The 25,213-nt window shown below is 34.2% G+C and overlaps 1 protein-coding gene across 2 annotated transcripts in view; it reads right to left on the bottom strand.

Moving 5' to 3' along the window:
* Positions 1-1,493: 1,493 nt before the first annotated feature.
* PLOD2 (procollagen-lysine,2-oxoglutarate 5-dioxygenase 2) overlaps positions 1,494-25,213 on the bottom strand; it is a 125,475-nt gene continuing 101,755 nt past the window's right edge. Inside the window, exons 9-20 of one of the 2 annotated variants that reach the window (XM_019961246.2) lie at positions 23,436-23,561; positions 21,220-21,341; positions 17,918-18,022; positions 14,886-15,011; positions 11,556-11,697; positions 10,363-10,425; positions 9,261-9,374; positions 5,779-5,844; positions 4,658-4,762; positions 3,328-3,474; positions 3,093-3,218; positions 1,494-2,917 (exon numbers count right to left, since the gene is read on the bottom strand). In XM_019961246.2, the coding sequence (XP_019816805.2) occupies positions 2,762-2,917; positions 3,093-3,218; positions 3,328-3,474; positions 4,658-4,762; positions 5,779-5,844; positions 9,261-9,374; positions 10,363-10,425; positions 11,556-11,697; positions 14,886-15,011; positions 17,918-18,022; positions 21,220-21,341; positions 23,436-23,561 (1,398 nt within the window). In that variant the 3' untranslated portion in view covers positions 1,494-2,761. The remainder of the gene's footprint in view (positions 2,918-3,092; positions 3,219-3,327; positions 3,475-4,657; positions 4,763-5,778; positions 5,845-9,260; positions 9,375-10,362; positions 10,426-11,555; positions 11,698-14,885; positions 15,012-17,917; positions 18,023-21,219; positions 21,342-23,435; positions 23,562-25,213) is intronic. The other variant, XM_019961253.2, reaches the window with a different exon arrangement.

The following is a 25,213-nucleotide window of genomic DNA, read 5'->3' as shown; positions in this document are numbered from 1 at the left end:
ACACACACACACACACTCATATACATGTACTCACAGTCACCAATACTTACTATTGACATTAATACACTTCCTTTATTCAAATTAAATTACAAATAGGATTGCTTCTTTCTTTCTACTGTTTTTATCTTTCTTTAAATTAAATATTAGTACACAAATATATTTTCATAGTAAAAGATTTTAGTTCCTCAAAAAATTAAGAATTGCAATGATACGAGATTCCACTTCTGAGAATATATCCAAAGGAAACAAAATCATTACCCCCAAAAGTTGTTTGCACTCCCATGTTCACTGAAGTATTACTTACAACAGCAAAGATATAGAAACAACCTAAAGTGTCTATTAATCGATGAATGGTTGAAGAAAATGGAAAATATGATGTGTATACACACGCACACATATGCACACATTTGCAAGGGGAGGAATATAATTCAACCATGAAAAAGAAATATTGCCATTTGTGACAACCTGGATGAGGCTCAAGAGCATTGTAGTAAGTGAAGTAAATCAGACAAAGACAAATAAGTGTGTTCTCACTTATATATGGAATTAAAACAACTGAACTCACAGAAACAGAGAACAGATTATTGGTTGCCAAAGCTGAACATGTGTCAAGTTACAGCTTCCTCTATCCATCTAATCCTGCCTGTTTTCCATCTTCCAAATTTTTGACCTACTTATGGGCATTTGTCACACTTTCACTAATCATGAATTGTTCTTTTTAAAAGTATACTTCATATCATTTCAGGAAGTCTGGGATGAGGGGGGACGTAGAAACTATGCTCAGTTGGTTGCCTTCATCCAAATTCTGGAAACATGGAGTGAGATTAAAATCGTTAGTATAAATCACCACCCACAACTGTAAAGAATTAGGACCTACTTATGTCTTTCATGTGAAGTGTACCACAAGGACATTAAGCTGGCGTGCACTAGTAGAACTGGTTTTATAACCAAAGTCTGTTCTGAACAGTTGGTATCCATGCATAGCAGTACGTATTTAGAAGAGCACCCTTGAAGTACAATAGCATAATTCACAAATAATAAAATATGTCTTCTACCAAACTGATGGATAGTAGAAATTATTGGATATGAAGTGCTACTAAAGAGCAGAAACAAGGTAGAATTACAGCTCTTTATCTCCTAAATCCATCTCTCAGTAATTATAACATCTTGTTCACCACATTTTTAGTGACTGGGCCCGTGCCTGGACCATAGTAGGGACTTGAAAAGCACCGTTGAATAAATAAATACATAATAAACACATGTTTTGTCTATTTTCTCACTTGTGAAATAAATCAGATGAAATCCCTAGTCAGTCTGAAATTGAAGATACTACAATTCAATTGGAAATTCAATAAATAGTGTTCATTTAGTTCAGATATCAGTAAACATATCAAGCAAAATAAAATCATAGCTTATTCTATCTAGATATTCTTTCAGTCCACTCCACCATCATTCTCTTCTAAACATAAATGACAAATAATAAAGAGAACAGAAACATTTTAAATTATTTTATTTTTCATAATTTTCTAACACACAGTGTTAGAAAAATGAAATTTGGCACCATGACTTAAAACTTTTTTTCAAGTTTAACCTTTAAATTAAAAACAGTAGCTACAATGAGACTATTTAAACCTCACTCAGAATAATGGTGAAAAAAATCAAGTCACAAAATTGTGTCGGGGAATTTTTTGAAAGTGGGATAAAAGAAAAGTAATAAAAACAGTAAGAAGGATAAAATGGAGACTATGCTGTGAAGACAAAAAAGTGAATCACCCTCCTGAAAAAAAGAATTAGGAGGAAGACAGAGGGTAAAAGGGAAGAACAAAGGCTCACCAACTTTATTTTCCTGATATAAAATTCAAGTACTTAGAGTTTTATTAAAAAAAAAAATCATGTGTTACTATTAAATCTTAATGAAATTTCCTTTTCCTCATTTTCTAGAATTAAAAATGACCCTGTCTTGACTTAAGGACACTTGCTGATCTTAAGTTGATGTCTGATGTATTTTTAAGAAATCGAAAGACTTGAAAGCTTTCCTAAATCTAACATCTACTAAATCTAATCCACCTTGGAAAATTTATCTGAAGGAACATAAGGCTTGACTTCTAAGGCAAATGTTAAAAATAATCTAATAATCTAAACAAAAATGTTTCCCACTGGATATGCACTTCAGTTGTATTTTGTGCTACATTTCTTGAGGAAAAACATTGTTTTATATATTGTTCCTCATATTCCTTCAATAACCACCAAAAAAGGTCCCAATATAGGTGGTCAAAAAAAGTACTTATGCAATTGGTTGCATACAAATTCAGTTAGAACTCCAGTTTTCCTGCATTTCAAAACTTGAAATTTTCATTTATATCCATTTTGTCTACATGTTGATAAAATTCTTCCCACTCTTTTAATAAGAAAATATTATTAGTCTCATTTGTCACTTGTACATCTGTACCTGAATCAACTAAAATACAAATTCGGAAAATTGTCATTATTTTCAGAGACAATAAGTCATAGAAATAAATAATTGCTTTTACATTTTTTTTTCCTTTCTCTTCTTCAATCTGTATTTTAAGGCTCAGAGCAGACATTTAGAAATATCAAACAATTTTTTTAGGAAAAGTTTTTCAAATGTTTAGCCTAAAGTGAAGTTGTTCTGTGGAAGTTATTTAAATACTCCTCGCATCTTCTCAAGGACAACTTCAAAGGCATGTTCATGCCAGTCATCCATTCCAAAAGAAAATTCATTCAATGAAAAGAAAATAACTTAGGGATCTATAAATGACACAGCAATGTATCTTGTTCCATTTTTTACAGGAAGTCCTTCATGCAGATGGGTGAGTCTCCCTGGATGCATGAAACTCCAGCCTTTCCTTGGTGACTCAATAGAGCAATTGTACCTTAGAAATTTGCATCCACCTCCCTAAAAGGATAGAGAAATAAATGTATCAACTTATTATATTTCATTTTTAATGAGTGATAAAATTCAAATGATGCTATCTAAGCAGAATCTAAAAAAGAAAAAAAGATAAGGCAAAGGCCATTTCATAATGACATATTTGTTTTGAAAAAATGTAATATAGAAAAACCATAATTACCTGAAAATCTTCTCCCACATTATTGAGTGCAATGTTGATGGTAAATGTAGAAGCATCATGATGAGGGCGAAGGGAGCGCTGTCTTTCAGGGGAGTATTTTACTACAAAATTCAAGAGTGCAAATCCCTAAAAAAAGCAAAGTAAGCTAATGGATTTGCTTATCAATAAAAACATAAAATAGCACATTTGGGTAAAAACTGGTAGGAGTACGTAGCAGTGGCGGGAGGATAACTACCTTAGTATAATAGCCTGCAAAGACTTTCAGTGTGACTGGCGCAATAAACTCCCGGATAAAATGAAGCCATACATTCTCCAGACCAATTTGCTTCATGTGGATATCATCGGTTGGGACATTTTCATAGCCACCAGATATACGGCTATCCTGGAAAAAGCATTCATGACATCATAAAGTGTGGTCCATGGGCAATTCACACTCACTTTGTCTTGGAAATTTTTTCAACCACAAGATCATAATAGACAATAAAAATAACAGTTCAGTTATGGGGTACCATCTGCTTTAATTGCAAAACTATCAAAATAACGTAGATAACACAGCTTTGCAAAAGTATCAATGATGAAACAAAGTATTACAGAGTAAGTAGACTGCTTTCATATTTAACAGATATGTGAGGTCTAATGAGGAAATAAATACAATTGATCACCAAAGCCTTTCCATGTCCCCTTAAAAATTAAATTTTTGGTTTTTGTTTTACAGGGACCCTTCAGGAAGTCTTAGCTGCTTGATGGGCATAGATCTTGTTTGTCTGCACCTTGGACTACTACCTGTCACTGAAAATAAACTTTACCTGTTAATCTCCTCACTTCTATCTTGTGGCCCCCAAATTCCTTCCATGATGGCTTTTCATTTTCCTACAACCTGCCAACCTCAAGTTCTTCCTCATACTTCAAACTTCTGCCTTCCTGATCAGCTGACTAAGTGGGTATATATTTGAGCAGAGGCATTAATATTCCAGAGTATTCCACTAAAATTCCTTGGTACTATAAAGGAGCTGGCATCTGTGGGTTCTCGGAGGAAAAGAAATACATTGAACCACCAACAGTAATGCCTCCTGCCAAGTCTTTGAATGTAAATGCGGTACTGAATTACACCAAAGGCATTCAAACAGATTCCTTCTTCCTATGCTTACACACAAAAAAATAGCTTTGGCAGTCAACCAGATAAACTTTGTTTTGGTATTTTCACTATAGCTCACTGTGAAAACACAGAGAATTAAAAAAAAAAAAAGGCCTTAGAGAAGAGCAATATCACACAATAGGCCTATATGACCTTACCATCCCCACTCAGGGGACACAGACCCTGAAGGATCGCCCCATGTAATTGGAGATGAAATTGAGGCCCAGATAGATTAAATGTTAAAAAACAATTGGCAGAATTAGATGAAAAAATATAGTTCTCTTGACAGCCCTGGGTAGCCCCTTCATTGAGATCTAGGACCAAGAGATGTAAGACAAAAAGGACAAACTTCCTCCACTTTCTCTAAATACCTATACTCCTCCTTGCCCCACATATACATTTTAGTTCTTAATGTAAAATGACAACTTACATGATGTTTCCCACCAGACCACTGGCCATAATGCTCCATTTCTTCCACCAATTCATCACAGGCTTTTTCAGAAAATATAGGAAACCAAAAAACATCTGGACAAGGCTACGTATAAAACATGACACCACCATTAAGAGAGTAACATTTTGTGACTTTTTACAAACAAATGGCATTTCAGAAGTAATGTTCGGTATTTATCTCACTTAGATGTCTTTTTAAGAAGTTTGCCCAACAATACTGACACTACTGTTACGAACAATACATTTTTAAAAAACAATTTCTAAGACTTTTTTTTGCATTTTAACCCCTATGAAATCAAGACGTGTTCTTAGACTCACAGTTGGCTAGGCAGCCACTGTGATATAGTTGCTAATGACACAGGGAATGTACACCTGGTCAGATATTGAGTCTGTTCTCAACATGTGTCATGTATGCATCTGTATGTGTGCAAATGCATACACACATTTAGTCGGTGTTACATTTGTTAATCTGCTCTTCGAGACATCTGTTTAAATGATACATTACGATTTGTCATTGAAATGAAATGTTACTATTGTATACAGGGCCCTATGACATACAACACCTGTGCCTCAGTAAGTCTAGCAAAGCTCTTTCAATGTGCGTCATAGTTTAATTGGCAGTATTTTTTTTCCTTTGTCACAGTGAACAAGATAACAGCATCTCAGAATTAAAGGCCCTTTACATTCTTGGAAATAAGGTATTAGCAATAATTTGGAACATTAATCTAAACCAGAGTTCATTTTTGAAAGAAACCTCTTTGAGAAGTGATGTTTGGACTCTAATTTCTTCAAAGATTAACTTTCATTGAAAGAGGCTTACACCAGAGATATGTTAAAAATTTATTTCTGAAATGCTTATGACATTGGGAGTATGCTAAAAAAATAGCATGACCTTAATATTAGTGCTAATTTTCATTTTTCTACATGTTAAACTATATGACCTTCAAGGCTGTAAAATTGGTAATTAAGTCACATGAACTTTACCTAAAAGACAGTTTCTCTACTTTCACAACACCCTCTGCTAGAGAGTATTATGTTAATAATATTCACTACTAATATAACAAAAATGCTCTATATATCATAGTAATTTCCAATACAAACCTGTTCAACTATATTTTCAGTGAAAATCTTTGAGTAATCTCTGTTTATATACTTTTCCTTCCAGTCCTACGGGGGTGAAAAAAAAAGCATTGCTCAGATTAAAGCAAAAACCTTTCCACGAATACTTTAAAGGAAAATATAAAGTATATGCACCTTAGAAACTGCTCAAGCAATTTATAAATGACTATGTGTACCTGGAGAACTATCAATAACCTCAGATATGCAGATGAAACCACCCTTGTGGCAGAAAGTGAAGAGGAACTCAAAAGCCTCTTGACGAAGGTGAAAGTGGAGAGTGAAAAGTTGGCTTAAAGCTCAACATTCAGAAAACGAAGATCATGGCATCCGGTCCCATCACTTCATGGCAAATAGATGGGGAAACAATGGAAACAGTGTCAGACTTTATTTTTTCTGGGCTCCAAAATCACTGCAGATGGTGACTGCAGCCATGAAATTAAAAGACCCTTACTCCTTGGAAGGAAAGTTATGACGAACCTAGATAGCATATTCAAAAGCAGAGACATTACCTTGCCAACAAAAGTCCATCTAGTCAAGGCTATGGTTTTTCCTGTGGTCATGTATGGATGTTAGAGTTGGACTGTGAAGAAGGCTGAGCGCTGAAGAATTGATGCTTTTGAAGTGTGGTGTTGGAGAAGACTCTTGAGAGTCCCTTGGACTGCAAGGAGATCCAACCAGTCTAATCTGAAGGAGATCAGCCCTGGGCTTTCTTTGGAAAGAATGATGCTAAAGCTGAAACTCCAGTACTTTAGCCACCTCATGCGAAGAGTTGACTCATTGGAAAAGACTCTGATGCTGGGAGGGATTGGGGGCAAGAGGAGAAGGGGATGACAGAGGATGAAATGGCTGGATGGCATCACTGACTCGATGGACATGAGTCTGAGTGAACTCCGGGAGTTGGTGATGGACAGGGAGGCCTGGCGTGCTGCGATTCATGGGGTCACAAAGAGTCGGACGCGACTGAGTGACTGATCTATCTACATGTAATAGACAAAATAGAAACTTTGAGAAACCAGAGTTTATGTTTTCTAAACTTTGCCTGATTTTTTTGTATGTTTAAAACATTCTGTGAAATGCAAATTTTTATTTATGCAGATTTATAACTCTATGTTAAATTCTGAGTAATCTTATAGTGTCTATATTTGTATGCTATATTCTATGGATATACATGAGTTGTGTGTGCTTAGTCATGTCCGACAGTAGCCCACCAGGCTCCTCTGTCCGTGGGGATTCTCCAGGTAAGGATAATGGAGTGGGCTGCCATGTCCTCCTCTAGGACATTTATACATAGGTGTAGGCAAATACATGTTTTTAAATGTGAAAGATAGGGAAAATAACTCTAGCAACAAACATTATTAAAAATTAGCAAATTAATCAACTTGGCCTTGCTTATATACTTTTATAGTGAATTACTCTAAAATAATTTTGATTTTTTAAATATATTCAAAATGTGTATTTTCACTTTAGATTAGTATCAAAGAATGCTCAATGGGGTTACTAACATTATCATAACTTTCAGTTAACTGAAATTAAGGTTTAAGACCATGTATTGAAAAATCGATCCTCTTTATACTAACTCATGAACCTGAATCTTCTCTTAACCCAATCACTGACACACCAACCACACACTAAGATACAACAATTTTTATCAATATCAACTAAGGAATCTTTTTCCTGGGTTAAGTGTTTTACTTAAAAACACAATATTTAAAGGGTATATCTTAAGATTCAATATCCATAATGATTGTTTCTTAAATATATTTAGACTGTTTAACAAAATTCTTAGTGTTCTCTTTGCAACGTACAAATAGTAAGCAAGTAGGGAAAAACTGAGGTAAGGACTCAAAATAATTTCAATCAAAATATGTTTCAAAAAATATTTGTCTGAAATATATCTTTTAAGGCCACATTTAAAAAGGGTCCTGATAATTAATTTGCCATTCTTAGTTTTACATTTCTCTGCTTATATGTAACTCAGATATTTTTAGATATGGAAAAACCAAAATTATCCTCAAATTCTTTAACAAAATTAATTTATACATAGTATGTCACTATAAGGATCGAATTACTCATTATCCCCTTTAATATTTTTTGGTTCTCTGATTCCAAAATATGGGGGGAAATTAAAAGTAAATAATCATACATAACATTTCAGAATCTTTAAAGATTTTTAAGTATTCTTTCTTGACATCATTATAGATTTTTCAAAGTTAAAGAAACAAGACCCTAAGATTTTACATTAAAGCATTGATATTAACTTTTTATTTTAGACTGTTTTCAAATATCATTGAACAAACTGACTTTATTAATTTTTTAGTAGTTCTGATAATGGGGTAATATTAAATACTTTGCTATGGGATATCCTTCATGAGACATACCAGTCAAGCTAATTTACCAAAACTAGAACAAAGCCATGGAAAGAAAACCAGTTCCGATTTCTGATATATTCATTGCATACTCTCCAAAGATTTTAAATCTCACACAAATATCTACACTTCAGGATATAACTTGGGACTTTTTTTTCAGGAAGCTAGTATTAGCCAAGAAATCAAATAATTGTATCTCTCAAAATACCGAGTTTTAGTGCCAAAGTAAAATAGGTAATTCCATCCTCAACATTTTAAAAAAGAGCCCCTTTTCAATTCTACTCCTGTGAAAGATGGAGATACGCTGCTAAAGTGAAACAGAAGTACTTTTAAGACACACAAAAAAGTCAAAAGATATTCTTTTTCCAGCAATAGAGTTTTAGAGACCATTAAATTTACTATTCCCCAAAGTCAGTACTTCTACAAAGTAAAAGACAATTCTCAACAGGTGGATTGAGTCTTCGTAATTTAAAACTTGACTACTAGCAAGGAAAAAAAACCATAGATTTTAGAGAGTATTTTCCCTTGAATAAATGTGTCATCTTGCCTAAAGAAAACCAATTAAGACAAAAAGGAATTAATTTCTACATGATTCAAAAATTATAGAAAAGAAATAATTTGGGACACAGTTTCCTCAACTTAAGACTTTCTCTATATGCTGATTCCACTTCGCAGTTTTCTCTAGCTATCTTTAGAGTACATTCATAGAATTTTTATTTTATTTTAAAATGCATTTTCTCAAACTAAGTTCTTACATTTTCTTTCTGAAAGTCAAAATGTAATATTGTCATACATGAGCTACTCATAAACATTTTCTTCTGAAATTGAGACTGAAAATTTATTAGTGTTTTGAAATACATATAACAGAAATATTAGGAGAAATCAAAGAAACTGATAATTCCCTTATCCAAACTTAATATGTCTTTAAAAAGAAAGTCCTTAGCCAAGAAATACAATAAATTAGGCCTGTGATTACATAATTAAAAATACTTCTTTAAAGTCTCTTGCTGTATTTCTGTATTATTAACCTAATTGATTTATATCCATTTAGAGTTACAAAAAATAAGTAATAAATGAAGTTGAGCATGAAATACATACCACAGGATTTTCAAAAATCTGCCAGAGGTCATTGTTAAAATGGGAAATATTGTAATTAGCAGTTGATAATAGTCTTCCAAATTCGTGTCTATTAGAAATGTACATAAACACACCCTATATGCCAAAAAATAACAGTATTAATAATATTGGAGGAAAATATAAGAAAATAAGTTTAACCACAGGAAAAATTTTACAAGAGATATTAATTTTAAATTTTATCTCTTATTCAGGAACATGCATTTTTATTTTTCATATAAAACATGCATAATTTAAAATAAAAGTAAAATTTGATTAATTATGAATTCAGACACCACACAAAACTAATTGATAGCACTGACACTCAACTGAAAAAAAGAAGAGGAAGAAGGACTGTTTTTGTCCCTTTCTTATTGGTCCTAGATGTAGACATCAGGGAAAAAGAATTCCTGTTTGAAAGCAGAAATATTTTTGAGACATCAAAGTGCAATTAATTGTACCTCTTTTGGTTTCTTTTCCTTTCAAAGAAGATATCACATTTTTAAGCAAAAATTCAAATGTCAATATTTTATCAGTCTATTTCATACTTTTATGTTCTGATGTTTAAAGACTGAACACAGAAATTACTCCTGCATTAAGAGGCAACTAAAGAAAATCAGTTTCTCGTCCTTGTCCCAAACCTAATAAATATGGCAAACACCATTAAGGTAGGGTTGTTTCTTTTTGTACCTGTTTTAATGGTAAAAGAGTTAGTTATTAATAAAAAGAAAATTAGTGAAGAGTAATCAAATCTCATTTTAATCAGGATGTACTTTATACATACTCCTACCTCTTCTCTCCTTAAAAAAAACACTGGAGAAACTAGTGAAAGTGATTTGTATTTAACTTTTCCATCTGTCACCCATAAAATGCAAATCAGTCCGAAGAACAAAGAGTTGAATATCACACATGCCTACCCCCAACACACAAAACACACACTCACATATACAAATTCAGAACCAGTGAATACCAACAGTTTACACCAAGCTAAATGAAAAGAAGACTCTTAAAGAAACTTTACTTGTAGGCAATATACAGTATCCAGTATTTTAAGTAAATAAAAAATAAAAGTAAATAAAAATAACACCTTTGGGGGGCTGAGCATTTGGAATGTTTCCGGAGTAGGGGAGTCTTTTTCCCTTTGTAAAGTCTAAAATGAAGAGAAGGATTGGGTAAGTTGACCTGCACATCCACTCTCTCAGATATTCTTAGGTAAATAAAAATAGCAGCCCTTGAGAAAAAGCTGACATTCTGAAATGTCCTTCACAGACAACATGCAGAACAAGCAAAGCTTACAGTGCACATAAAGAAACAACTCCAGCCCTTTTTTTGTTTTTCTGTTGGTCAAACATAAATCCAAGCTCATTCCTTAGTAACAGAGTTTTCATTAGACAAAGAAAAAAAAAAAAAAATGTGTAAGAGAGGCCATTCCAGGGTGCGCTGTTGAGTCAAATTAGCCAAACATGAGCACACATTACAATCACAAGTACTGAGTACATTCAATGTAACAATGGACAAAAGTTTGTAGGAAAAACAAACATATTCAAGTAATACATGCCTTATTAAACTAGAAAAAAGTACTTGCCAACTTTCCTGATTTTACCATAAACACATTTGCTTATACAAATTTGAATAACCCAATTATTTCTAAAACATAAAACCATTTAAGTATGTTTTAAGACACACTTATACATTTTGAAAAACAATTTTCTACAATCACTTCAAGTTTTATAATGAAAATATATTATAGATTAGCAATTATCATTAATTTTTCACATAAACAGACTACATATTTTAATCCTTCTCCCAGTGTAGTGGTAAGGAACCTATTTTTTCAAAGTATGGGATTAATAATGACAGAGAAATATTGGATACTGACTTTAGGACAAGAATGTGTTTTTCTTAAATATGTAAATCATCATTTCACCCAGGCTTCATCTATTAAATTTAATTAGGTCAGATTTTTAAGTATAGAATTTCAAATTAAAGACAAATTCTTAAAAATGCAAAGTTGATTTGTAACCAATCTATGCTTATAATTGAATATCTTATTGTTGCCTGTGAGTTAGCCTAAGCCAAACTTTTTTCCAGTTGTTTCTGCAGGTGTTGCACAGGCAAATTATTCTCCATAATCGCTCCCAATATTTCAATACAGAACCAAAAAAATTGGCTAGTACTTACAAATTAGAAAGAAAAGGGCATCAAAACAAATGACACATCAACTGGTAAAGCAAGCAATCTTATAGAGACATTCAAGCAAGCCATCATCATATTCCCTACCATTTCTCTAGCATTTCGGCAAAGAGCCATATCAGGATCCAGTTTATCACGAACAAAATAGTTCCTTTCAATCATCTCTGATCGGAGGGTCTTTCCTTTAATTAAGTACACGTTAGCCATGTATGGGACATTCCATATCCCTCTGAAAGTAAAGATAAGACATTCCAAAATACAACAAATACAAAATATTTAAAGTTTTACTTTTATGGTTTTAAAATAAATGTCTTATATGTTTAAAATTTTGCATATATAAACTATGGAGTCAAGTTATACACAAACACATCTCATGATATCTAACATATGTACACACACATATACATGAGATTATTTGGTAAACACTACATGAGTGAGTGAGTGAAAGTTGCTCAGTCGTGTCCGACTCTTTGTGACCCCATGGACAGTATGGTCCATGAAATTCTCCAGGCCAGAATACTGTAGTGGGTAGCCTTTCCCTTCTCCAGGGGATCTTCCCAACCCAGGGATCAAGCCCAGGCCTCCTGCATTGCAGGCAGATTCTTTACCAGCTGAGCCACAAGCCAAGTCCAAGAATACTGGAGTGGATAGCCTATCCCTTCTCCAGAGGATTTTTCCCGACCTAGATTATGAGCTGCATCAGTATCTCCCTATAAACTTCATTTTAAAGTTGATATGTTTGGCATTTTAGCTGTCATTCTCACTTTGTTGATCAGTTAGAGTACAATATCCTGATGGGCATTTATGATTAAGCACTTCAATAGCAAAAACATCACATCCAGCTCACACTGGCTTCCCAGAGCACTGAGTTTCCCTTCCCAAGTCTACACTCAGTGACCACATTGGACGCTTGAAATCAGCCACAGTAGATGTATTCAGAAGACAAAGATGGGCAAAACTACAAACCAGGGCATCTTCCAAACCCAAGAATCAGTTATTAGATATTTACCAGCGCACCACTGAACACAGCCTAAAATTCTCTTAAAATTCAGTCTTTCGAAAGTCATTAGAAAGAAAAGAAGAAAGTGAAGTCGCTCAGTCGTGTCCAACTCTTTGCGACCCCATGGAATGTAGCCTACCAGGCTCTCTCCATGGGATTCTCCAGGCAGGAAAACTGGAGTGGGTTGCCATTTCCTTCTCCAGGGGATCTTCTCAACCCAGGGATCAAACCCGGGTCTCCCGCATTGCAGGCAGACGCTTTAACCTGTCATTAAGCTATCTCAATTGTCTGTAGAAAAAGGAAGATATAAACATAGCTTGAAGTACACAAGTGATGGAAGACACTGTTTATTTCATCCTTCTTTCTTTCCCACACTTGTCTGCTTACTCTGCACATGACTCATTTCCTAAAAACAACAAAACAGAGGTTTCACCTAAAGGGTTATGTTTTGCTTTCACAGAACAGAAAGGGAAGATCCTGACCAAGGAAACGTAGTCAGAGATTGAAAGCAATATATATACTATCATTTTGTCTTACTAGACGAGCTTCAAAGGAAATGTTCAATCAAAAATATATAGTGTGCCCACTGAATTCAGAAATTAATCACTGGTATGGTAAAGAGTACACTGTTTCATACACACACACACACACACACACACACACACACGTTGTAAGATGTCATTCTTTCATGCATCTCTTATACATAAGGTACATTTTTCTATTAACTAAATCAAAAGCCTCTACTTTATTCTGTCTCTTTAGACAACAATGACAGGAAGTTGAACTAAAACAGCTTAAATGAAATATGTGTTCTCTATTTCCACTTCTGTGAAGCCTTATTTCTGCCACACCCACAGACAACATCAGGCATATGGTCTATACAAATCATCACAGAAACTATTAAAGTACTTTGAAACAACAGAATATGATTGTAATAGTATTTTCTCAGCTATCATGCTTCTTAACTGCAGCTAACAAAAGACTTTATCACATTTATATCATTCAAATTAACTATTACTGTTCTCATGCCTATTATAATTTTCACAAGTAAAACATCTCTTCACAACTCAACTGTTCAGCAAAAACTGTATGGTGTTTTTCCAAACGCTGCTCCTGCTGCTAAGTCGCTTCTCTCGTGTCTGACTCTGTGCGACCCCATAGACGGCAGCCCACCAGGCTCCCCCGTCCCTGGGATTCTCCAGGCAAGAATACTGGAGTGGGTTGCCATTTTCTTCTCCAATGCATGAAAGTGAAAAGTGAAAGTGAAGTCGCTCAGTCATGTCCGACTCTTTGCGACCCCATGGACTGCAGCCTACCAGGCTCCTCCATCCATGGATTTTCCAGGCAAGAGTACTGGAGTGGGGTGCCATTGCCTTCTCCATTTCTAAATGTTACTGCTGCTACTGCTAAGTCGCTTCAGTCATGTCCAACTCTGTGCGACCCCATGGATGGCAGCCCACCAGGCTCCCCCGTCCCTGGGATTCTCCAGGCAAGAATACTGGAGTGGGTTGCCATTTTCTTCTCCAATGCATGAAAGTGAAAAGTGAAAGTGAAGTCGCTCAGTCATGTCCGACTCTTTGGGACCCCATGGACTGCAGCCTACCAGGCTCCTCCATCCATGGGATTTTCCAGGCAAGAGTACTGGAGTAGGGTGCTGTTGCCTTCTCCATTCTAAACGTTAACCCTCTTTAATTGAGCTGATGTATCTGAGAAATTAGGCAAAGAACTTAATATCTCTGTCAGTCTGGTTCAAGTCAGCTGTTTGAAAAAAAGGATGACATTCTTCTTTATTTTAACCTTAGCAAAAAGCTAATTCAAATGTGATCATCCTTAAGTTTAAAAAATATCAACTTCTGTGTCTGAAATAAGTATAAATAATGCACACACTTGTTAGCAAGTATACTCTTTTCAAACTCTAGAAAATAGAAATCATACGGAGAAGAAACTTCTCTTTAAAGCAGAATACCAGCTATATCACACAGAAAATTCTTCAAAATGAAACGATGGAAGGTTTAGTTGTTGGTGTTTTTGTTGACTCATTTATAAATTTTATAAGCTATCAAACAACGTTAATCCTGGCCACTAAATAAATTAGCCAAATGAAATTCCCTTTACAAACTTTAAAGAATACTCCTCTTCTAACAACCAAAAGATGACTACCCATGGTAATCATACACTATCTTTTAGTATTAACCACAACTGAGAGTGTGTGCCTTTGAAGATTTACGACATTAAGAACAATTTTTAAAATATAGTTTTATACTGGTATTTGCAGGATCACAAGTGGTATCCAGGGTCTTTAAATTTCCATTTAACATAAAGGAAAGAGATTAAAAAATGTTTGAAAACTCAATATAATAAGACCATATCTTTACATAAAGATATTTCACATGAAAAGATCAAATTAAGTAACTTACACTCTATTCCCTTGAACAATATCCACATAATCTTCAGATCGAGCATAGTATCCATCAGGACTCAAGGCCCCCCAGAAGTTGGACCACAGTTTTCCATGACGAGTTACAAGAGGAGCAATGATCTTCCTGAGGAGAGAGAAACAAATTCAGATAATTATCCATTTTTTAACTTCCACAAAATTATGTGTTTGGGGCTTAACATGACACAGAAAACAATAAACTTTATTTAACACATACACAGTCCAAAAAACTAAAATAAAATAGAGAGGAATTTCCTCCCTTCACTTTTCCTTAAACAAGTACATTGCTGATTTTCAATCATGCTTGGTAAAAAGACTAATAAAAAAGAAAAAGTAATTGAAAACGTGAATGAAAGTATAAAAAATTTTAAAAGGACAATACTTACATCCAATAAAAGTGTAACTACCTTAATCGTTTATTTTAAATATTTCCAAAATTATATTCAATGAAATCAAATATTTCCATTGTTATTAGGCAGACATAACAGTCCCGAGTGCATTAAGGTAGCTCATAAATATTTCTGAATAAAAAAATTTATGAAGATGGGCTGAGATATTTGTAAATAGGCCAGTTTTCCTAAAGTTAAGTCCTGAATTACTTTAAAGTATGTTGCAATTTTTTTTTTTTAACTTTTATGATGGGTCGTGCTAGCCCTGGCAACACTGAACATTTTTCTGGTTTTTGACTATTTTAGAAAATAAAATAGAATAGCGCTGTCTCACTATTTACCAGGAAAGGAGTCCCTTTGAGACAAGTATGTGTTACAAATTCAAAACATGTCAGATTTCTTCTTAAGGAAATCTAATTTATAATGCATCAACATTTTTCAAATGAAGTAACACATTTTGAAATTCCACTAGAATTAACTTTAAAATGAACTAAATTGTAGTAGGGTGACACAATTTTGAAGAAAATCTCACACAACTCCTCCAAGAGGAAGGTAATAGACCAACTATCTCCACAAAAAAACCATTTCACGACACTCCAGTCTTGTGAAGACCAGGTGTGCCATTTCTTTACCTATGGAAAAGTAACACATAGCCTACAAATACACTTCATTAAAAGTTTGTAGTTTATTTTTCCTGGTTCCTATTAGAATAAAATGCTAACCAGATACGTCTATAATCTGCTTTGTTAGAATACCCACAACATTGGAAACAAAAACATAAATTAGAATCTACATATTATGTTAATTTAAGGAATGATAGTTCAAGATAACTAACAAGACCAAACACTTAATAGAAAGAAATCTTAATTATAATCTTAGCTGCCTGAAAGAGCTGGGCAAAGAGACAATGAAAGTGAAAATCCTTCTGCTGTGTGCCTCAATGTTTTTGAGTCTGGAATTCTAAGATTAATATTGAGCAGCCTTAGATTCTAAATAACTGAATTCTCAAATTGACAAATTATACACAGGATGGGTTAATAGAGGACAGTAGACATCTTACATGTTTTAATCATCAAATTCAAAACAGCAATTTTAATATTTCATTGCTAACCATTCTATTTGTTAAGAGAAATAATTATGTTAATATTTGTGAACATACATAGATTAATACCTGGCACTTAATAAGCACTCATTAAAGGTGGGGGAAGGCAATGGCACCCCACTCCAGGACTCTTGCCTGGAAAATCCCATGGACGGAGGAGCCTGGTAGGCTCCAGTCCGTGGGGTCTCGAAGAGTCGGACATGACTGAGCGACTTCACTTTCACTTTTCACTTTCATGCATTGGAGGAGGAAATGGCAACCCACTGCAATGTTCTTGCCTGGACAATCCCAGGGATGGCGGGGCTTGGTAGGCTGCCATCTATGGGGTCGCACAGAGTCGGACACGACTGAAGCGACTTGGCAGACTTGGCAGAAAGGTGGGTTATTAGTGGAAATATTAATACTAGTAATACTATTACTGGGCTTTCCTGGTGATTCAGATGGTAAAGAATCCATCTGCAATGCAGGAGACCCAGTTCGATTCCGGTAAGGAAGATTCTTTGGAGAAGAGAATAGCTACCCACTCCAGTATTCTTAGTTGGAGAATCCCATAGACAGAGGAGCTTGGCAGGCTATATATAGTCCATGGGGCTGTGAAGAATCAGACATGACTGAGCGACTAACACCTTCACTTTTTTTTTCACTTTCAATACTAGTGTTAGCAGTAATAAATAAAATAAAGATTAAATCACTATAAGCTGGTATGTTGCTGCTGCTGCTGCTGCTAAGTCGCTTCAGTCGTGTCCGACTCTGTGCAACCCCATAGACGGCAGCCTACCAGGCTCCCCCAACCCTGGGATTCTCCAGGCAAGAACAATGGAGTGGGTTGCCATTTCCTTCTCCAATGCATAAAAGTGAAAAGTGAGAGTGAAGTCTTTCAGTCATGTCCGACTCTTAGCGACCCCCCTGGACTGCAGCCCAACAGGCTCCTTTGTCCATGGGATTTTCCAGGCAAGAGTACTGGAGTCGGGTGTCATCGCCTTCTCTGATAAGCTGGTATAGATGGTGCCATTTTCTCACTTCAGTTTGGCTAAATAAAAACAGGTACTGCCTAATGATAATTAGTTCAGCACTAAATAAAATCACAGATCAGTCTGTGGAGTAATGTGCATCTCTGAAATTTCTTTCAAATTTTAAGAACTTCCAACTCTGCTTGTAATAACTTTTTAGGTCAGAAGTTTTATGAAATTCTACTTTAAAAATATCTTTAGAAAATAAAGCAATTCCAAGTGTTACAGATAGATCACAATTTCATCTAGTTTTAAAAAATAGGACAAATATAATTAATAAACATTACATTTGTGATTGTAATATACTGAATACATCTAAATTTTAATTGGGTTATTTTCTATTTGACTTCTCTAAAAAATACAAATTCTTAGAATTGAAAGTTGTAGAAAATAATCTCTTGTGAGTTTCCTCAATTTGCTAAACACAGATAAGTAATTACAGCATGTCCACATAAATGCAGAAAATAATTATAATTTTAAAAATAAATTGACATTGAATCATATATAGTACCTGTTTTGTTCAATCAAAATTTTCAAAGTCCTTGGATTTGTCAAAACAACATCTGCATCCACACTAAAGTAATATTCACAGTTTTTATCCTGACGGCAAAAATCCCTGTTGTTGAAAAAGAAATAAAATAGGCATTAAATAAACCAAATATTTGAAAATATTGGTTGAAACTGTTAACATAAATCTCATGTAAAATATGGTTTTTCTAAAATACTTTTCTAATCAAAATAGTAAGACAATATCCAAAAGGGTAAATATTACTTTAAATTTCAAAATGGTCAGTTGATCAACACAGATGTTCATGGATAGAGCAACACTAAAACTTTTAGGACAAGTGAAATATATTTTCAAGCCATGAAATACTTTAAACCATAAAGCATCAGGTCAAATGGGCAATTTATAGTTCAGCATTTAGTCCTCTCTAAAAGGGAAACATACTTTATATTAATGTTTTTGTCAACAGAATTTTTTCACAAATCAAAATATTTTCTACACACACACACATACTCACAGAGCAAAATTCTGTATATCTACAATTTAGTTTAAGTGAAATCTTGGAGGTACAAGAGTATAACTCTTAAGGTATTAATACTTTTTAAACTTGATTTACATGGAATTCTTTCCAAGATAATCACTGCCCTGCTTCTTATATGGGGACATGGATTATGATGTATGCTGTTCCTGGTACAGTCTGGAGCACTATCATCAGGAACACAAAGGAATGAACTACTTGTGATACATGACATGCTTCCAAGTATTGTGGTTTCTGCATCTGGGTTTCTTTATGAGCTCTCCTCTGTCACTGCTTATCCAAGTTATCATTTTCTGCTATTGACAGTATTTATCTCCATAACACATTTGTTTCTAAGCAACTGTCAAACAGGATACCAGATAGATTGTTAAAATTGTTCAAAAAAAAAATTAGAGGAAATTATTTTAAAATACTCTATGTATGGTGACAGATGGTAACTAGACATTGTGGTGATTATTTCACAACATATACAAATATTAAAGCATTATGTTGCACACCTGAGACAAATATTATATGTGAATTATACTCAATATAAAATAATAAACTAAAAAAAATTTTTTTTAAAGCATCCCAGATTATCTTGGATAAAAATTGAAACATTTATACTACATGATTTCAAGATGAATATAAATTCTTGGTAATAAAGTGTGGCATTCATCTTAGAGCAACAAGACAGAATAGAGAGTTCCCAATCATGCATAAATACTCAGTCACCTAATTTAGGACCAAGGCCAAGTCAATTAAGTAGGAAAAGAAAAGCCTTAAATTAAAAAGGAGTGGGTCTCTGTAACAACCTAGTGGGGTGGGATGGGGAGAGAGATGGGAGGAAGGTTCACAGGGAGGGCACTTATGTAAATCTATGGCTGATTCATGTTGATATTTGGCAGAGAACAATAAAATTTTGTAAAGCAACTATCCTTCAATTTAAAAATAAATAATTTTAAAATAAGAAATAAAAGTAGTGTTGAAACAACTGGAATTTCATTTGCAAACAATAAAATTTGACCCCTACTTCACTCAAAATACAAAAATGTATTCAAGATGAATTGCAGATTGAAACATCTTAGACATAAATGATAGAATGATAAAGCTTATGAAATAAAAATTTCAAAGAATTGGATTCATGACATCAGAATAAGATTTCTTAAATAGAAAATAAATACCAAAGCATAAAAAAATGAAACGGAATTTTATTAGATTAAAATTTCTTCTCATTATAAGGCAATTTTTAAAAAGCCAGAATAAAATATCTTTCCATACCCAGTAGGGTGGCTAAAATAAAAAGATGTGCAATAAATGTTGAGAAACATGTGGAGCAGCCGGAGCTCTACCACCTTGCTGTTATAAGTGTAAAATGTCCATTCATTTTGGACTATTCAGCAGTTTCTTAAACAGTTAAACATAATCTATCCTAACCCTGGGCCCTAGTTAGTCCACTCCTTGGTATTTTCCAAATATATTCTAAAGGATATATGTATACACATGCACACACACACACACACATGCACACACAAAATACATTTTATTCACACTTCTAATAAAGAATCTTCATTAGCAGTCTTATTCATAATGGCCGGAAACTCTACATAACCCAATGCCTATCAACTGTAGAGAATATAAGGCACTTGTAATATATTCATATGGAAAAACACTAGTCAGCAATGAAAAAGAATGAACTGCTGATAATTGTAATGACATAAGTAAATTAGAGAACACTGTGCTGAGGCAAAGTCAGACACAACAGAGCACATACAGAATTTTTTAAATTAGAGAAAACAGGTTCTAAATGTGGACCCAAGGTACTCTCCAATGATTAAGTTACAGAACCCTTAGTATTAACATCGTTTGATTTTTCCAAGGTCTGTTTTCCTGCCAGTCCTTATACACCCATAGTAGGCACTGTCTATCACTCTGGGCAGAGCTTCCATAGCATAATACAAGAATATACCCTGCTAAGAAGTGACCATCTCTTACCTTTTAATCAGTAGCTCTCTCACTACTGATGGGCATATTCAACAATCACTGAATAAATGATTGTCTTTACTGCAACCAAAATTTTATAAATAATCCTTCTGAAGTTATTAAAGGGGCTAGACAAAGGACCTAAAGTATTTCCTTTATGGTTATAGTACTATTTAGATCATGCATGCATACATGCTAAGTCACTTCAGTCATGTCCAACTCTCTGCAACCACATGAACTACAGCCCACCAGGCTTCTCTGTCCATGGGATTCTCCAGGCAAGAATACTGGAATGAGTTGCCATATCTTCCACCAGAAGATCTTCCCAAACCAGGGAATAAACCCTCATCTCCCTGTGGCTCCTGCATTGCAGGCAGATTCTTTACCACTGAGCCACTGGGAAAGCCCAGGAGGTAACTAAAATATCTGAAACATACATTTCTGTCCCACAAAACCTTCAGCTAATACATATTTAAACCACTGTTACATCAGTCACATGACTCATCTGTCTGAGGATTTAAATATTGAACTGAAGTTAAATTAATAGTTTCATTAAATATATTGACTCTCAGCCATTAATAGAAAATTGTAAATAATTTTCATGCCCCTTTAGACATAAATACATTCAAACATAGATATAGTTCTAAAGCAGAGGTTTGCTCATTGTGAATACACACACATACACACATACATGCACACATACACACACATGTGCACACACAGTTGAGACACCCAAGTTTAGAATATTAATTTTGAAGAAAAGTTTCTTTAGTAGATACTGGTAGAATTTATATTTGTTAAAACATACATTCCCATGTTTCTGGCTTCAGCTTGACTTAGATTTTCTTCTGGTCCTACTATTTTTATAGTAGTGATTTCATGTTTAGCTTTATCAAAAAATACTTTGATGTCCTTTTCATGATAAACTTCCTGTAACATATTTTAAAAATTGAAAATTAGTTTCAAAAAAAATAAAAGTAGTGAGAGAAAATAAGACGACTGAAGTTTTCATATTGAAGGATGACTTCACATTCAAAATTGTGAACTCCACAATTCACATATTCACTCAATTACAGACAAAATGATAACTGTATTAAATGGTTTATATATATAAATGTCATCTAAATATCACAGGAAGAACCTAAAATAAGATACATAGGAATTTTTTTAAGATACTTTAAAATTCTTTTAATATCTACTTCTAGACAGATCCTTGCATTAATACTTAAACCCTGAGTGCTATAAAACATTTCTAACTTGAGAGGGAAAAAAGGCTTGTGGTAGAGAATCTTAGATATGTGTTGTAAAATATCCATATAAATATCTATTAAACCTAACCAATTTATCTGTTATCATCTTTTTTATAAAATAAATATTACAATGTTATTTTAAGCAGAGAGAAAAATTTATGGTCATATAGTCGTTTTTTAACAAAAAGTAGGGAAAATTAATAAGATTTTATTGATAAAGAAATATGATGAGAAAATAATCAACATCAAAAGTCATCAAACTAGTGTGATTTGACTGTGCTAAAATTTAGATAAGATTATCTCCATCATTAGAGAACTTCAGAGTTTTTTATTTCTCAAATCTCACTAAGTACTTTTGAAAGCTTTTCACAGCTCATTAAAATGACATCATGCAAAAGCTGCAGAGAGGTAAAATTTTAAATAAAAGAAGATAAAAACTTCTGTTATCAAGCGGTTTTAGGTCCTATGAAAGGAGGAAAAGTGTAAGACACATTCCATAAAAAGAAAATACTTTAATATAAGTAATATATTACAATGCATTTTATAAAAAGCAAATGCTCAGTGCATTCACCCTTTAAAACTTATTTGAGCTAGTTTTTTGCAAATATATTAAATAAAATAGTCTCTGGAAAAGGCAAATGACTAGCTGATATGTACATCAGGAAGAAAGAACAATGTTAAACTAAAAGTATTAAGACAAAAGAGAGAAAAAACTATACTTCATGGCTATTGAATTTCTCCAAATGATAATAAATGTCAACAGTTTCAATGTGAAAGAGATAAGTAAATGGAAAAACATTGAGGAAAAATGTCTTTAAGTTTAGACTATATGTGGGAGGTTTTGGGGAGGATCTGAATATTTTTTGAAGGAAATGAAAGCCTTTGGGAAAGAGTGTGTGATTAATCAAAACAATACTGTATCTGGAAGACATTTCAAGTTCTGATGTTAGGTACTATCACCAAGTGCATGCTGAGCTGCTTTGGTCATCCGACTCTGCGATCCCCTGGTCTGTAGCCTGCCAGGCTCCTCTGTCCATGGGATTCTCTAGACAAAAATACTGGAGTGGGTTGCCATGCCCTTCTCCAGGAGATCTTCCTGACCCAAGAACTGAACCCGCATTTCTTGCAATACAGGCAGATTCTTCACTGTCTGAGCCACCAGGGAAACCCAGGTATTATCATTAACTATTACTTTATGACCAGTTCTATAAAAGTAAGTACCAGTACGAACCCAAAGCCAAAGGACTATAGACTCTTTGACATCTCTTCATTATATACTAGGTTAAATTCATTAAAATGGCTGATAGTCAACAATTTTTGATCCATAAAAAAACTGACAGCTTCATGTGGCTCATCCCAATACTATGATACTAGTTACTGGATTTGAAAATACTTAGGTGCTAAAGAGGCAAGTAAGTAAGTAAGTGTTAGTCACTCAGTTGTGCCCAACTCTGTGAACCCATGGACTGCAGCCCACCAGGCTCTCTGTCCATGAGATTTTACAGGCAAGGTTACTAGAGTACGTCACCATTTCCTTCTCCAGGGGATCTGCCCAACTCAGGGACTGAACCCGGGTCTCCTGCACTGCAGGCAGATTCTTTACTGACTGAGCTACAAGGGAAGCCCCCTAAAGAAGCAAAGCAGTAATGATTTCAAAACCCCCACTGAATTTAACCCAAATTTAAAAATTTTTTATACATGAACAAATAATAACAAATAGTTTCAACTAATATCAGAGTTTTCACATAAAATAATTTATTTTTCAAATACTTACTTTGTTATGAATAAAGAATTTAAGTGCTTCTTTTGGGTAATCCAGTGTCAACAATGTGTTCAGAAATCGAGGTAGGAAAGGGGTTGGTTGCTCAATAAAAACACCTATTGTTACATTTGGATAGACCTTTGTTTTATGGCAAACATAAAAACAAATTATCATTAGCATGGTTTTACTTTAAATTCTATGCAAATATTAATCAATACAGCACAAAACATACTATAATATCAGTACAACATAACTTTGATTGCCCAGTGGCAATTCTCTAATACATTTTTGAGGACCCCATCAATGATTTTTACCAAATAACATCTTGACATTATGATTCAGGTTGAAGAGGAAGCTCACTACTGTACTTATTACAGGGACACTATAATTAAGGTTATTGCCTGCTCTAGTGTTGACTGTTCCCTTTAAAGTAGTCCTAAAAGAAACTTTCTTTAGATATGAATCTATTTTGACAGCTTCATCTCAGAAGCCAAAATGCTAACTGTGTTTCCTTGTTTGTTTCTGTGGCTTGGAAACTGAATGGTTAATCTGTGGCTCAAATAAAGTAATCATAGAGATTATTATGAGAAACCTCATTTAGCCTCATTACTAAAATCATGAGACTTTATTTCTATGTTTGAATCTTTTATTATGTTATATATAAGGAAAGCTATTTTGCATCACTAATATATCTTATCTTGTATCGATCTTAATATATTTTCTTAATTTCTACTTGGGTAAGTGTTAGAGGACGGCTTGTTTTTCACTCATTGCATGAACAATTCTGAAATATCTATTATTAGTCAATCCTCGTGATCAGAAACATTTAGAAAATAGAGGGAAAGTTCCTGGCTTGGAAACTTAAAATGGTTGAGGAAGACAGAAACATAAGTAAACAACCATGCAATAGTATTTTTATTAGAACTATATGAAAGATTTCTTTATAATGCCTTTTTATTTTTTTTTTTTTTTTGTTTTGTTTTTATTTATTTATTTTTTTTTTTTTATTGAAGTATAGTTGATTTATTTGTTTTTTTTTTTTTTTTCTCTAATTTTATTTTTAAACTTTACATAATTGTATTAGTTTTGCCAAATATCAAAATGAATCCGCCACAGGTATACATGTGCTCCCCATCCCGAACCCTCCTCCCTCCTCCCTCCCCATACCATCCCTCTGGGCCGTCCCAGTGCACCAGCCCCCAGCATCCAGCATCATGCATCGAACCTGGACTGGCAACTCGTTTCCTACATGATATTTTACATGTTTCATTGCCATTCTCCCAAATCTTCCCACCCTCTCCCTCTCCCACAGAGTCCATAAGACTGTTCTATACATCAGTGTCTCTTTTGCTGTCTCGTACACCGGGTTATTGTTACCATCTTTCTAAATTCCATATATATGCGTTAGTATACTGTATTTATGTTTTTCCTTCTGGCTTACTTCACTCTGTATAATAGGCTCCAGTTTCATCCACCTAATTAGAACTGATTCAAATGTATTCTTTTTAATGGCTGAGTAATACTCCATTGTGTATATGTACCACAGCTTTCTTATCCATTCATCTGCTGATGGACATCTAGGTTGCTTCCATGTCTTGGCTATTATAAACAGTGCTGCTATGAACATTGGGGTACACGTGTCTCTTTCCCTTCTGGTTTCCTCAGTGTGTATGCCCAGCAGTGGGGTTGCTGGATCATAAGGCAGTTCTATTTCCAGTTTTTTAAGGAATCTCCACACTGTTCTCCATAGTGGCTGTACTAGTTTGCATTCCCACCAACAGTGTAAAAGG

The sequence above is a fragment of the Bos indicus genome, chromosome 1 (genome assembly GCF_029378745.1).
Source record: "Bos indicus isolate NIAB-ARS_2022 breed Sahiwal x Tharparkar chromosome 1, NIAB-ARS_B.indTharparkar_mat_pri_1.0, whole genome shotgun sequence".
Lineage (NCBI taxonomy): Eukaryota > Metazoa > Chordata > Mammalia > Artiodactyla > Bovidae > Bos > Bos indicus.
This window is presented reverse-complemented; position numbering and strand designations above follow the sequence as displayed.